Source organism: Geotrypetes seraphini, chromosome 6 (genome assembly GCF_902459505.1).
Source record: "Geotrypetes seraphini chromosome 6, aGeoSer1.1, whole genome shotgun sequence".
Lineage (NCBI taxonomy): Eukaryota > Metazoa > Chordata > Amphibia > Gymnophiona > Dermophiidae > Geotrypetes > Geotrypetes seraphini.
This window is the reverse complement of record NC_047089.1, coordinates 233,719,147-233,735,237: the sequence shown is the minus strand read 5'-3', so window position 1 is coordinate 233,735,237 and position 16,091 is coordinate 233,719,147. Positions and strand designations below refer to the sequence as shown.

At 43.3% G+C, this 16,091-nt stretch overlaps 1 protein-coding gene across 5 annotated transcripts in view; it reads left to right on the top strand.

The window, feature by feature from the left end:
* HLCS (holocarboxylase synthetase) overlaps positions 1 to 16,091 on the top strand; it is a 181,780-nt gene continuing 165,689 nt past the window's right edge. Inside the window, exons 1-2 of one of the 5 annotated variants that reach the window (XM_033949818.1) lie at positions 1 to 31; positions 8,167 to 8,319. In XM_033949818.1, the coding sequence (XP_033805709.1) occupies positions 8,260 to 8,319 (60 nt within the window). In that variant the 5' untranslated portion in view covers positions 1 to 31; positions 8,167 to 8,259. Of the gene's footprint in view, positions 32 to 79; positions 204 to 672; positions 882 to 902; positions 1,182 to 8,166; positions 8,320 to 16,091 lie in introns of those variants that run through there. The other 4 variants (XM_033949817.1, XM_033949819.1, XM_033949816.1 and 1 more) reach the window with 4 other exon arrangements.

The window sequence follows — 16,091 nt, the reverse complement described above, 5'->3', positions numbered from 1 at the left end:
TTGTTGACTGCTGCAACAACTTTGGCTAGAGGTATGAGGGAAGGGGCGCGGCAGGCAGGACCAGGGAAGGAGCAGAGACCTCTCACTGTGCATAAGTCAATGGGAAGGCTGCAGGGCTTAGATAGGTGCCATCGACTCATACTCGAGTCCTAGCAATTTGTTGCATTACAGATCTAAAAAGAGATCGGTTTTGTGCTAATCTGGTAAGATCCTCCAGCAGTAGGGCTAGCATCAGTCCTTGCTCCTTACCAGGAAAGAATTGCTATTTAAAATGTTTGGGGAGGGGGATGGAATTGAGAAACTAGCTTAAATATTTATTTTGCAAGTATTTTAAATTTTGTTTCCTTTTGTTGTTGTCTACAAATATGTAACTCTAGTAATTATGTTTTGAAGTGGGTAAAAGAGCAGTTTACGCTGAACAGGGGGTTTGTTGGGATCAAGCGCTCGCGGATGTCAGACAGAGAACGGGCAGATCCCCCTCCAAGCAGGTCCTGCAGTTTAAAGAGCGCTTCCAGGGCAGACTGTAGCGCAGGGGGGGGGGGGGAGGGGTCTAGGGCGGCTGCTCGAGCACAGCGGCGGCCTGTCTTCCAGCAGGTCCAACCGGCTAAGCAGAGCCGCTTTATTTACTAGGAAGGAAACGAGCTGAATCAACTCGACGCGACTGAACTAACCGCCAGCGGGCGCGCAACCAATGAGCGAGAAGCTCTGTAGGAAACACTGAGGCATGGGACGTACACCAGGAAGCTGCGCAGACCAATCAGCGGGAGGGAAGAGCCTGGCGGGACCAATCGACGGGCGGCTTACATCTCGCTCCCAGGAAGTGGGCCGGCGGTAGCGTGACAGGTAGCGCAGAGCAGGGAAGCTGTGCGCCGCCAGTCCCGGTACGTTTCTCCCCCCCCCCCTTCCCCGTTCCTCCGGCTGCCGCCAGGAATGACCCCGTTGCAAGAAGCACCGGCGAGCACGGGTTCTGCGGCAACATGCTCATAACTCTTTGCTACGTGTACCTGTGGCTGCGCTTCCGCGCGTGCTACGCGCTCTTCATCCGCCGCACAGTGCGCAGGCTGCACCGGACCCGCTCCCTCACCTTCTGCACGGCGCTGCCTCGGGGCAGGCACCTGGCCGGCGAGGAGCGCGTCTGCTTGCGCATGGGCAACAGAGCCTTCCTCGTGGATGAGTCCCAGGTAGCTTGAGAGGTTCCCTGGTTGTGCTTCTTGCAGCTGTTGTGGTTAAGCTTTGCACGTTAGGCCTATACTATACCTCGGATGAAATGATAATGAAAGTAGGCACATAAGGATTTTCTGTATCTGGGGTGTAGGTTTGCTTTTAACTCATAATCCCCAATGACTTGTAAAGAACCCATGCCTAAGAAACTCCCTAACCCCCTATTTGTCCTGTCTGATTAAATTGTAAGCTCTACTGAGCAGGGACTGTCTCTCAAATGATCTGTATCTGGGGTGTAGGTTTGCTTTTAACTCATAATCCCCACTGACTTGTAAAGAACCCATGCCTAAGAAACTCCCTAACCCCCTATTTGTCCTGTCTGATTAAATTGTAAGCTGTACTGAGCAGGGACTGTTCCTCAAATGATCTGTATCTGGGGTGTAGGTTTGCTTTTAGCTCATAACCCCCACTGGCTTGTAAAGCACCCATACCCGAGAAATTCCCTAACCCCCTATTTGTCCTGTCTGATTAAATTGTAAGTTCTATTGAGCAGGGACTGTTGCTCAAATGATCTGTATCTGGAGTGTAGGTTTGGTTTTAGCTCATAACCCCCACTGGCTAGTAAATCACCCATGCCTAAGAAACTCCCTAGCCCCCTATTTGTCTTGTCTGATTAAATTGTAAGCTGTACTGAGCAGGGACTCTCGAATGTTCTGTATCTGGGGTGTAGGTTTGCTTTTAGCTCATAACCCCCACTGGCTTGTAAAGCACCTATACCCGAGAAACTCCCTAACCCCCTATTTGTCCTGTCTGATTAAATTGTAAGCTCTACTGAGCAGGGACTGTCTCTCAAATGATCTGTATCTGGGGTGTAGGTTTGCTTTTAGCTCATAACCCCCACTGGCTAGTAAATCACCCATGCCTAAGAAACTCCCTAGCCCCCTATTTGTCCTGTCTGATTAAATTGTAAGTTCTATTGAGCAGGGACTGTTCCTCAAATGTTCTGTATCTGGGGTGTAGGTTTGCTTTTAGCTCATAACCCCCACTGGCTTGTAAAGCACCCATACCCGAGAAACTCCCTAACCCCCTATTTGCCCTGTCTGATTAAATTGTAAGCTCTACTGAGCAGAGACTGTCTCTTGAATGTTCTGTATCTGGGGTATAGGTTTGCTTTTAGCTCATAACCACCACTGGCTTGTAAAGCACCCATACCCAAGAAACTTCCTAACCCCCTATTTGTCCTGATTTGATTAAATTGTAAGTTCTACTGAGCAGGGACTTTCGCTTGACTGTTTTAATGTACAGTGTTGTGCATGTCTAACAGCGCTAGAAATGATAATAGTGGTAGTAGTAAGATTGCTGGTTGGCTCTAGATTAGCGAATCCTAAGTTTCTCCTTGCATGGATCTGTAGCGTTGCTCGTCTTATGGATTGCTATCGGGGAATAAAGTTTAATTTTGTCTGTTATTGTTTGTTTAACTGTATATTGCCGCCTTTGGGGTTGCTGACATCCAAAGGAGCTGTGCGGAGAAGCTGATGTGTGGAGATTAGAAGAAATAGTGTCTGAGCATCTTCCTTTCCCAGTGCCCTGTTTGCAGACTTCAAGCAGCAGAACTACACTTTCAAGAAGGCTTTTAAAACGTAGTCTTGCCAAATCTAGGTTATTCTGCTGCTCTGGTGAAATGTAATTATTTTGTATTTCTAATTCTTTTTTGTACCATTGTGGGCACGCTATGTCAGGAACATGAGGCGGGAGAGTTGCTGAACTGCAGAGGGTTGAAAGAAGATGTAGAACAAAGATGTTTACTACTATGAATTAGTTCTATAGGGCTACCAGACGCACACAGCACTGTACAGAGTCACAAAGAAGACAGTCCCTGCTCGATAGAGCTTACAGTCTAACAGACAAGATAGACAAACAGGATGTCATGGATACAGTTAAGGGGAACGGTTAATCAGCTGGCTGGGTTGGAGGGCAGAGCGGAGTACAGGACAATCAAGCCATTGTGACATCACTGGTGAGGTTGGCTCTCATTGGTGGAATGAGGCATTATGACATCACAATCTCAGCTCTGCTTCCCAAAGACTGAAATTATTCACACTATTACTATGAATTATTACTATAGCACTACCAGATGCACGCAGCGCTGTACAGATCCACAAAGGAGACAGTCCCTGCTCAAAAGAGCTTACAATCTAAACAGTCAAGACAGACAAACAGGATTTCATGGATACAGTTAAGGGGAACGGTTAATCAGCTGGCTTATTTCTATAGCACTGCGCTGTATATTAAGATATTCAAGAGACAGTCTTTGCTCAGTAGAACTTGAAATCTAATCAAATAGGACAAGTAGGGAGTTTCTCAGGCATGGGAGCTTTACAAGCAAGTGGGAGTTATGAGTTAAAAGCAGCCTCAAAGATGGGCTTTCCATTATTTTATTTTAAATGATCTACTCTTTTTTTTTTTTCTTCCAGATGGTCTGCGCATGTGCGGGGATCGCTATAGAGCGATCCGTGCAAGCAGATGGGGGCGATCCTCCAATTGCCCCCATCTGCATATTTTTCGTTCCTGAATTCATTGAACTTGCCCATATTGGACCCGATCGGGCAGGTTAGTGAATCCAGGCCCTAGTCTAGAGTTGACAGTAGAGGAGAAGGGTGCAGATAAGAGACTTGCCCAGGGAGGAGTATAGGCTTCCCAGCTGGTGTTGCAAACAGCTGATTGGCAGGCAGATCACAAAGGAGCTGCTTTAGCAGGGACTGTTAAGAGCATGGGCCAAAGGTAGGTGATAGGCAAGTGCCTGGGTCTCTCCACATTACCATTTTCCTGGTGTAGATATTAGATTTCTGTGGGGGGTGTGCAGATGGCCTTTTCTTTGCTTTTTTCAAGACGGTGCCCCAGCTCTGGCATTTTTCTCACTGGTTCAGTGATGATTCTTATAGCTTTTCCTGGAACCTTTACTTCAGCCCCTGCTCAAGTTTAAAGTTTTTATTGGTGTTTGATGAATCACTTATTTAATTTCCTAAGCGATGTAGTGAATACAATAAAATAATTTCAGATTTACAGAATAGGACTAACTTAAATCGTGAGGGGTAGGGGGGAAAAGTTACAATTCCTTGTTAGAGTTGAAAAACAATAGGGAAGTAAACTAGAGGAAGGGTAAAAATTCAAAGATGTTAAAAGAAAAAAAGCTTATGATTTCAGGTCAGTGAGTGATAGGCTGAATGCGTCTTTAAAAAGATAGGTTTTTTAGGATTTTTTTTTAAAGGATGAGAAATCTTTTTCATCTCTGATGTACTGTGGTATAGAGTTCCACAGTTGAGGGGCCATAACCAAAAACATATCCTGTCTTCTGGTGCCTATAATTTTCAGGGATGGAATCGTTAGAAGGTTATGAGAAGTTGATCGGAGAGACCGGGATGTGGTTTTTGACCTTGGCCTGATTTGACCCTTTTTGCTATTGGGTACCCGGCTCTGATCCATGGATGAATGTGATGGGTCTCGTACCTAGTGGCGGCCCATGTTTCAGCCAGGAACTTCTCAACTCTTTTATCCCCATCTTCTGTTCATCATCTATCGCTCACCTTTTCTGTTCTCGAATCCCCTTTCCCAACTTTGCCAATTCAAATCCTGTTTTGCTAATAGAAAGTAGAAAGGTATAGTAGATAGGCTATATAGTCTTATGTAGTTTGCTCAAAGCAAGTTTTTCTTGTGTAAGTGGCAGGATTTTGTTTTTGCAGTTAGAGAAAGCAGCAGTCTATATAATAGTGGAGTTGGGTTTTAAAAAAAATTATAATCAATTTTTCATTGAATTTTTAACATAGAAACATCAACTAACAGCACAGAGCTAAATGAGCTAAATAAGAGAACAAGAGGGCATTCGGAAAAGTTGAAAGGGGACAGATTCAAAACAAATGCTAGGAAGTTCTTCTTTACCCAACGTGTGGTGGACACCTGGAATGCGCTTCCAGAGGACGTTATAAGGCAGAGTACGGTACTGGGGTTCAAGAAAGGATTGGACAAATTCCTACTGGAAATGGGGATAGAGGGGTATAGATAGAAGATTACTGCACAGGTCCTGGACCTGTTGGGCCGCCGCGTGAGCGGACTGCTGGGCACGATGGACCTCGGGTCTGACCCAGCAGAGGCATTTCTTATGTTCTTATGAGCCACACTCGTTTGTTTTTCACGGTGGCCCCAAACCAATGTGCAAAGTCACAAGTAAAGCACACAATCACCCCACCCACCCACATTACATATTCAGATAACTACGAGCTCTTGGAGGCATATTATGCCACACAGGCGTCCAAATCTGAACAAAACGCCACCGCGCAACTTCCGAGCGTTCCATACGCAGCAAGGCATATACAGTATTCTGCCATTCTGTCAACAAAGGGGGTTGTGGCCGTCTCCAATGGTGTAAAATATACTTGCTTGCCAAAAGAAAACCTCGATCAAACAAACGATTGTTTGCACTACTCGTGCGCAGGGAGAGAAAATTGGAAAACAATAAACGATCGGCTCTGTGAGGTGATCTCTTATGCAGGAGTCTCGACAGGTGCACCACCACGGCATTCCAAAAACGCTGAATTGGGGCACACTGCCAAAACATATGATACAAAGTAGTTGGATCATGTTGGCACTTTAGGGCACTGTGCTTTCTGTGCTATACCTGCCCAAAACGCTCGTTGGGGTGCCCAATACATCTGGTGCAAAAACTTACATTGTAATTCCTGTAAATCTGACGGTTTGGTGAGGCAGCAAATATTCTTCAATAGATGACGTAAAGCCTTTAATTAGCAGAGTATTTTTTTTATGCCGATGATATGAAGAGACAGTCTTGCTTGCCTTTTGGTACCTGTTTGTCTATGAGGCTTTTTTTTCTCCGCTATCATTTTAATGAATGATTTTCTCTAAGGCTGAATAATCCCCCGATAAACATTTGGAAAATAGATGTTTATGAGTTTCAGTAGTCTTCGTAGTTTGCCCCATACCAACCACCACAATGTATAATTAAAAAGGGGAGACAGAAACGAATAAATACTCACAAAATAATACATGACCAACTAGAAACAATAGGAAAATGGGGAGAATTACAAATTAAGAGTAAAGAATACATAGAAGGTAAACCACAGTGGGGAAGCTAGGGAGTAAAGATTATAGAATAACCCTGGCTGCAATCAAATCTAATTAACAGTCAAATGCATCTCGGAATAGGTAGGTCTTTAGATTTCCCTTAAATTTATCTAAGTTGTTTTCTGCCCTAATACAAAGAGGTAAGAAATTCCATATTGTAGGGACCAAAATTGCAAACGAGGTAGCCCGACGTGTGCTAATAATTTTCAAAGATGATATTTGGAGTAAATGCTGAGAAGAGGATCTTAAAGCTCTTATAGGTTCAGCTTGTTCTTTTTTTTTCTCTGCACTGTTTCTTCAATAAACATAAAAAAAAAGTGTTTGATGGAAGTAAATGGGATTCTGTGGGATTGCTTTGTGATTCCTACGTCTGTATTTACTAGTTTAAAAATCACCTTTTAGCATATTAGTAATGTTTGGTGAAAGGGCTGGAGAGCTCAGCCTTTGTATTGTCTGTAGCTGTTGTAAAAAAAAAAAAATGCTGATATCGCCAGATTAAATTCTGTTGTATGACAACATGACCTATAGAAAGAACCAAGTCCAGCTTGTAATTTTTGCATTTAATTTTTTAAAAATTTTTACTGGTTAGTGATGATTCCCACCTCAAACTAAAGCAGTGCAGTTTCTGATTGCTTTAAGCTCTTGGCTTCTCCCCTCTGTCTGCTGCTTGAGGCTGGAGCACCAGTGGAATTATACTTTGTCCCTCTAAAGCAGTGTCTTGCAAACTTTGCGAAGCCGTGGCGCACTAAACGTGGTGGCCGTGGCTCGAGAAAACAAAAAAAACTCTGTGGAGTGACGATGTTCCTAAATGGACTTTATTTGAAAGTGTCAAAGTTCCAAAGGTACACTAAAATCATCCACATAAAATAAATTCATCCACATAAAAGCCTTAAAGCAGTGTCTCACTTCCGGCTCACCACACAATTGTTTCCCATGTATTCACCTTTATAGGACCCCCAGGGACCCCTGAAGAAGACTTTTTGTCGAAACGCAGACCGTGTTGGGTCCTGTATCCCTAGCGGACTAGGTCCTTTAAGGCTTTTATGTGGATGATTTATTTTTATGTGGATGAAATTATTTTATGTGGATGATTTCAGTGTACCTTTGGAACTTTGACACTTTCAAATAAAGTCCATTTAGGAACATCATCACTCCACAGAGTTTTTTGTTTGTTTGTTTTCTCTGGATTTTCTTCTTTGTGGATATTTTGGGGTCAATTCCTTTTGTTTTTGGCCATGGCTCGAGGGCATCCGGAAGTGCGTGGACGTCAATGAGATGATATGCAAAGGTCCTGAATTGCCAGGGATGGGGGGGGGTGCTGGAAGGGAAGAGGCACGGAGAGAAGGAGAAGCGCTGGCACTAGCTGACTGCTTATAGGATGCGTCTCTCGCCACGAGAGGCCCATCCTGTAGGCAGTCAGCTGGCGCTTCTCATCCTACTCCCCGGCATCTGGTGGCACACCTGTTATCTCGGGTAGCACACTAGTGTGCCACAGCACACAATTTGCGATACACTGTTCTAAAGCTTGAGGATGTGTCTGACATAGCATGACTGAGCCCTGTCGCTCTCAATCTACTGTACAGAACAGGTTAAAAATACATAATATGCAGTTAGCAGGTTATGATTTGCCATTACAGTACAAGTTTTACGATACAAGTTTTATCCTAACTGGACACATACTAGGGCTCTAATACCAATATACATAATATACAGTTTATAGGTTAAATTTACCATAGTTACAATGCAAGATTTTTCAATGCAAGTTTTTATCCTAACGTGACACACACTGGGATCTAGTACCAATATACATTTCTTTGTAATCCATTGGTCATGGGCACTAGCAAAGCTTTTCTTCTCTATTTTTATCAGTTGTTTGATGATCTGCACAAATGGACCCTGCTTCTTGGATCTCCATATATTCAGTCTGGAAAAAGTCTGGGAGCTGATCACATAGCATTCGTCATGGAAAGTATTTCTTCGGAAGCCGAAAACTCACCCGCAGTGTCCGGCTCTTCAAAAGAGGTAATCCGTCTTTGGCTTCTTATGCTATTTAAAGTACAAGTCTGCTCAATTGTGACATGCCCTTCAGTTTATGTTCATGTGACCACCTGCAAGTTTCAAGTTTAAGTTTCAAGTTTAATACATTCTTTGATTAGATCGCAAAATCTCATTTCAATGCGAATTACATCAGATAAAAATCAGATAAAATAATAAAATCCACATATATCATATATACTACTAATTGACATTGAAACATTAGGGAAAAGAGCAACTTAAATTACAATATTAAAAAACCCCCAAAAATAAAATCAGATATTGGTTTAGTACACACAGGATGGGAGACACATACCCACATATTTCAGTAACCTCCTCATCCTACCCTAAAATATAGTAAGACTGATCTATTAAAAAGTGTCTTTAAAAAGCCAGCTCTTTAGGATACTTTTAAATTTGTTCAGTAGTTTTTCTTCTCTTAAATTAAGTGGAAGTAAGTTCCAGATTTGGGGGGCCGAAACAAAAAAATCACGTCTCTCCTAGAGTATATAACTTTTAAAAAAGGGACTGTTAATGGGGCTTTGTTTTCTGATCTTAAAGATTTTAATGGGGAGTATGATATTAAATATCTTTCTAGAAATGCCGGGGCTTCATTTATGAGTATTTTATGAGTAAGTAGAGCTGTCTTATAAGTGATTCTATGGATTACTGGTAGACCTCCGATCTGCTCGGCTTACAAGTTTAAAACAAAGGATAAAGAAGTCATACTGGCAGGGGGACCAATTCGGCGCTGGCACCAGCAATACTTATTTGGTGGGCTGCCAGCTCCCACGCCTACCTCAAAGTACACTTCTCCCTCCGTATTCACGGTTTCAGCAATCGCGGTTTTGATTATTCATGGTTTTTAGCTTGCTGGCTCCTCCCCCTCCCCCAATTACATAAGCTTGCATAGAGAAATCGCTGATTCCAAGTGTTTACAGAGAAAATTGCTGGTTCCTGGCACTTTCTTCACCGTGTTTTGCCTCTCCTCCAGGAACAGGCCAGGTCTCCCACCATGTTATTCGCAGTTTCACCATATTCACGATGGTTTTTTAATAGAAAACAGCAAATAGCATATGAAAAAGGTATTTGCGGTTTTTCTGTATTTGCTAATCCCCTACAACAGTGAATACGGAGGGAGAAGTGTACACCTGCATGGTCATGTGACAGAACCTAAGAGGGGAGAGAGAGCACATGGCTGCGAAAGCAGACTGACAGATGAAGGAGAAAGCAGCTTCCTTTGCAATTCACTGGGACGTGCCAGATATAGTAGAACACGTACTCTGGTACATCAAATTCTGAGTAGGGAAATGGGTAGTGATTTTTATTAGTGTTTTCCACTGTTTACTCCTGGTATACCACACTACTCTAGGGCAGAAGGAAGTAATGCCTCTCTGTAGTCTAGGAATTCTGTCCTGTCATAGTTGACTTCTGCAGAGCCCTTTCAGGATAGAGGGTGATGGAAACCGAATCAGCAGCCAGAATTTTCCAACTCTGTTTTGGCTGAAACCAAAGCCAAAACTGAAAATGGCACCTCTTGCCCCTCCCCCCCAACAGAGAGAGTGGGACAACCCGTGGCAGTCTAGACAGACATTTCGACTGAGAAACCAGTGGATGCAGAAGTGACTGAGAAGCCTCCTGCCTGGAAGATGCCACTAGACCAGGACATTAAATAGTAGGCCAGGGCTTCTTCAATAAACATATTAAAAAAAAAAAAAAAAAAAAAAAAAGTATTTGATAGAAGTAAATGGGATTCTGTGGGATTGCTTTGTGATTCCTACATCTGTTTTTACTAATTTAAAAATCACCTTTTAGCATATTAGTAATGTTTGGTGAAAGGGCTGGAGAGCTCAGCCTTTGTAAATAGGGCATTAAACAGTAGGCCCGGGGGGGGGGGGGGGGGTGTCCGTCCAGTCAGGACGCTCTCTCTGGTGATACTTGTGATGGTGGGTTTTAGACAAAAATACATTGCCATTTTAGTCAGGTACCAAAGAATGACTGAACTTGGATTTCAGACCAGTTCCAGTTAACCTCTACTTCAGGCTTCCCAGTATTTCAGAGCCAAAAGGCAGTAAACTTGCTGTTTGACCCTTGTTGCAGAGAAACCTAGCAAAATGTGCTTTTTTTTTTCTTTCTTATTTTCCCACAAATCAGCCAGAATAGTCAGTACTGTTCCCTGTAGCAGGAATTTGGATATTTTTTTATGGACTGCGAGTACTGATGGAATATTGTACAAACTCAACTTCCATGGTGACAGTTTTGTTTCCTAAAGAGGTCTTCCTTTTGGTAATCTGCCGTGACACAGTCATTTAGCTCACATTACCTTCCTCTTGAGTTAATTTCCTTCTTTGAAGGCCATGCCCTGCCTTCCTTCCTGCTGTCAGTGGCTCAGGTTGGATAGAGTGGTGCAGGTCACTTGCTCAGCTGAGGCGGTGAACTCTTTGAGGAACATTAGCAGGTAGAATATAATAGATTTTTTTTGCATGCTGCTTGCTCCTTGTTTATGGTAAGTGGCGTTTCCTTTGCTTTGATGCCTGGGAAAAAGGCAGCTTCTCTACTCCCCCTTCAATCAAGGCTGTCGGAGAAAGCCGTGCTGTCTCTGGTGTCTGTTTATATTTGCCATACCGGAGTGGGATGCGCGTTCTGAATCAGTGCTGTAAACGCCACCTTGATCAGTTTCCACGGCTATTGTCTAACTTGTGCCCTGGCCCCTATATTGATGATCTCCTTCACCCGTAGAACTCCATCTGGGGAGTCGTTTGACTGGAAGGACAGAATTACTTGTCGTGGCTACCTCTGCGACGCCTGCCTACCTCAAACCGCGTTTGGAGCTGAAAGTGATTCTGCTTGGTGCAGTGAAACAAAAACAAGTGCCCAGGGAAGGGGTCGAGCAAGGGTTAAACTACTTGAAAACAGAAGGAATTTGGTGTCGTCCATTTTTCCATTGACACCGCTTGGGTTTTTGTTGATCCATTTCATTATCCTTAGAAGTGTCTGAAATGTTTTATGTTTTCCTCTTGGTGTTTCCTAATGACTTTTTGTTGTGCAGGAGTTAAAATATGGAACTCCCCATGTGGGCCAAATACGAAAATGTCGTGAAAAGGGCACGTTTAGGAAATTTCTTAAGATGCAATTATTTGTAGATGCCTCTTTCTAGTTAATAACTGCCCTCTCTGCAAAGTTGATGAACAGTTCATGACCTTCTTAAACATGGTTTTAGTTTGTAAATATGATTTTTTTAAGATTATTTGCTATGATGATTTTGCTTTTAAATTATGTATGTAATTCTGTAAACCGTTTAGTTTTAAACAGTATAGAAATTTTTAAAATAAACAAATACGTTTTGTTTCAGTGATGCCCTTCCATTTTTTAAATAAAATTTTAAAAAAGGGTTGCAATTTATTTCTGTTTGGGCTTTAGGTCTTTATTTAGAACTCTGATGGGGGTGGGGGGCAGGGATTCTCCATTTCATAACTCTTTCTCTGATCTAGTCCAAGCTGGGGTTGGAGTAAACGCCAGCCATTAGGGTTTGAGGGTATCCACAGTGAGTCCTGCATGCAGGAAGAGCCTGAGAAACACCACTGCATTGGAGCACTGTTCCTTGCTAAGGAAAAAAGTATCAAAATCATTCAACTGACCCGCATTGGTAACAAAATTCACGGAGAGTGATCAAAATAAAGTTTATAAAACTACTCAGAGATATGGAACTCTGTAGGGAAGGCTTGAATACCTCCCTTGGGTGAAGAGTTCACCTTCCAGTCATTGTGATTTTATAAAAACTTTGATCACTAACTCCACAGAATGTTGCTTAATTCAGTCTCAAAAAAACTTTCATAATAAAGATTTTTAACGTATTTGAGAGTCACTGTGTGTTATAATATATTTTGAAATAATACTTAGCTTAAACAGAACTTGGGGGTCCCCCCTGCGTCAGGGGACCCGAGTGGTGTAATTCAGACAGGTTCCTGATGAAATGCAGTTGAAAAATGGCTCTTGTGACTATCAAAATGATTCTCTGCTGGAAAACAGTTGTTTAATTCAAAAACCGCCAGCTGGAAGGTGAACTTTTCACCCAAGGGAGGTATTCAAGCCTTCCCTACAGAGTTCCATATCTCTGAGTATTTTTATAAACTCTATTTTGATCACTCTCCATGAATTTTGTTACCAATGCGGGTCAGTTGAATGATTTTGATATCATAGCCTATTTCTGACCTCAGGTCTGTAATCATTGTCCCTGAATCTCAAAGGAAAAAAGTATGGCTACTAGGTCTCGCTGTTGAATGGTAGCAGAGAATTCTTCCTTCTGCAGTATCCGAAATTAGTACTAAATATGCTTTACTAAATTGGCACACAGGTTTTCAAATTGATGTGTAAGTTAAACTCTGGGCAGGATTAACCCTTTCGTAAGTCCTAGCAAACAAATGTGTTTGGGATCACCATCGTAATATTAAATACAGTTCAACACTCCCACAAATGGCGTCCTGGGTGGTGGATTAGAGAAGACTGGCAGAGGAGGTGGTAGGTAAGAAGTAGAGAATGACACGGGGACAAATTTTCCCCCGTCCCCGCAGGAACTCAATTTCGCCGTCCCTGCAAAATCTGTCTTAACTGCACAAGTCTCAAACGCTTAGGATTTTAAAGTGTTTGAGGCTTGTGTAGATGAGGACAGAGCTTTCAGGAATGGGGCAGGAAAAGAACTCGCGTGGATGGGGAAAAATTTGTCCCCGTATCATTCTCTAGTAAGAAGCTCTGCTCACTGACAGTTTCTGCAGATTGGAGGACAGTGCAAGGGAAGATCGTGCCAAACAAACTTACTGCACTTCTTTGAGGGGGTAAACAGCCAGTTGGACAAAGGGGAACCTGTAGACATCATTTACCTTGACTTCCAAAAGGCCTTTGACAAGGTACCCCATGAGCGGCTACTTAGGAAGCTGTGGAACCATGGGGTGGAAGGGGATGTACACAGATGGATCAAACACTGGTTGGCAGGCAGGAGACAGAGGGTTGGAGTGAAGAGTCACTACTCGGGCTGGAGGAAAGTCACGAGCGGAGTTCCGCAGGGGTCTGTACTTGGACTGCTGCTGTTCAATGTATTTATTAATGTCCTGGAAACGGGGACGAAATGTGAAGTTATAAAATTTGCGGACGACACTAAACTCTGTAGAAGGGTTAGAACTACGGAAGAGTGTGAGGACCTACAAAGGGACCTAAACAAACTGGAGGAGTGGGCGAATAAATGGCAGATGAAATTCAATGTAGGGAAATGCAAGGTCATGCATATAGGGAGAAAGAACCCGATGTTCAGCTACCAAATGGGGGGATTAGTATTAGAGGGAAGTAACCTTGAAAGAGATTTGGGTGTACTGGTGGATACAACAATGAAGTCAACGGCGCAATGCGCAGCAGCCGCGAAGAAGGCAAACAGAATGTTGGGTATTATTAAAAATGGTATTACGACCAGAACAAAAGAAGTCATCCTGCTGTTGTATCGGGCAATGGTGCGCCCGCACCTGGAGTACTGTGTTCAGTATTGGTCACCGTACCTTAAGAAGGATATGGCAATACTTGAGAGGGTCCAGAGGAGAGCAACACGAATGATTAAGGGCATGGAAAACCTTTCATACACTGAAAGATTGGAGAGGCTGGAGCTCTTCTCCCTGGAAAAGCGGAGACTCAGAGGAGACATGATAGAGACCTACAAGATCATGAAGGGCATAGAGAAAGTAGAGAGAGATAGATTCTTCAAATTTTCAAAACATAAAAGAACAAGAGGGCATTCAGAAAAATTGGAAGGGGATAGATTCAAAACAAATGCTAGGAAGTTTTTCTTTACTCAGCGGGTGGTGGACACCTGGAATGCGCTTCCAGAGGACGTAATAGGGCAGAGTACGGTACTGGGGTTTAAGAAAGGATTGGACAATTTCCTGTTGGAAAAGGGGATAGAGGGGTATAGATAGAGGATTACTGCACAGGTCCTGGACCTGTTGGGCTGCCGCGTGAGCGGACTACTGGGCACGATGGACCTTAGGTCTGACCCGGCAGAGGCATTGCTTATGTTCTTATGTCCTGTGAGCGTCGGGAGCAGTTCAGAGCATTCAGTGCATCGGCTGGCGCTAAAAACTGTTTTACAGTTTTGTAGAAGGGGAGGGGGATAGTTTGTTTCATAGTATTCTAACTTTGAAAGAGCTTTGCAATTCTCACTTTTATGCAGTAGCGTACCTGGGGGGGGGGGGGTGGTCCGCCCCGGGTGCATGCCCCAAGGGGGTGCACAGGAGAGAGCTGAGTGTTCTCCCTAGGGCAGGGGTGCCCAATTTGACAGGTAGCTCGCCAAGGCAAAGTGAGTCGATCACCCAGTACTTACTTTGCCTTGGCGATCTATCGGGCCGATCAGTCTTCCTCTCCCCGATGTCAATTCTGCTGTTGGAGAGGAAGTTCGGGCCAGCCAATCGCTGCCTGGCTGGGCGGAACTTCCTCTCCGATGGCAGAATTGACGTCGAGGAGAGGAATGCTGGTCGGCCCGAAGCAGGGAGAGTATGGGGCGTCGTCGACTTTGGGGCCTGTTATCCATTGGTGGCAGTTTGGGTCCTGTTCCCCGATGGCAGTGGCTTGGGGAAGGGCAGGGAAAAAGAAAGAAAGGGGGCAGGCAGGGAGACAGAAGGAAAGAAGAGAAACAGAAAAAAAGAAAGGGGGCATGAAGAGAGAAAGAAAGAAAGGTCAGGGAGAGAGGAAGAAAAAGTTGGGGGAGGGAATGAGATGTGGAGGAGAGGAAGTATACAGGCTGAAAGAAAGATTGGATGCACAGTCAGAAGAAGAAAGTGCAACCAGAGACTCATGAAATCACCAGACAAGGTAGGAAAAATGATTTTATTTTAAATTTAGTGATCAAAATGTGTCTGAATTTATATCTGCTGTCTATATTTTACAATATGATCCCCTTTTACTAAACCGCAATAGTGGTTTTTAGCGCAGGGAGCCTATGAGCGTCCAGAGCAGCGCTGGGCATTCAGCGCAGCTCCCTGCGCTAAAAACTGCTATTGTAATTTAATAAAAAGGGTGGGGGTGGGTGGGGGGGTATTTGTCTATTTTTGTATGGTTGTTACTGAGGTGACAGTGCATAGAGTCATCTGCTTTGACCTCTTTGAAAAAACCCCGGAATAGGAATGATAATTAACAATTCTATGCATACATTGTGGTTTGTGTTTTTTTAAAATTTTATTGTTGATAGATCATTTTGACTTGGCCACAAAGGTAAGAGGGAGGGAGGGAGGGGAGCTGCTGAAAGACATCTAGTAATCCTTGCAGGCTTGACTGTGCAGGGAATTATCTTTGTAAATCATGTTATGTGACTGGCATTATTTAGACTTTAATTTCTATGAATGAATAGAATGAAAATGATATAAAATTACTTGCTTGTTTTTATGTGCATGCGCTGAAGGAAAGTGGAGAGAGAGTGGGCTGAGGACGCTGAAGGGAAATGGGGAAGAGAGAGTGGGGAGAAGACGCTGATTTATAAATTGACAATTGTACAGAATATTGTTTCTTTTTATACTTTAATATAAACAATTCAAAGCTTGTGTGGATGGAATCAGGTGGTTTGTGGGGATGGGGACTGAGCTTACAGGGATTAGTCCAATAAAATGATATTTTTTTATTTCTCATTATTTGTTTTATTTTTATTTGTTAATTTGTAAAGTGGTGATTGTTATGTATCAGTTTTTTCAAATTTACATCTACTGTCTTTATATTTTGCACTGTATTAG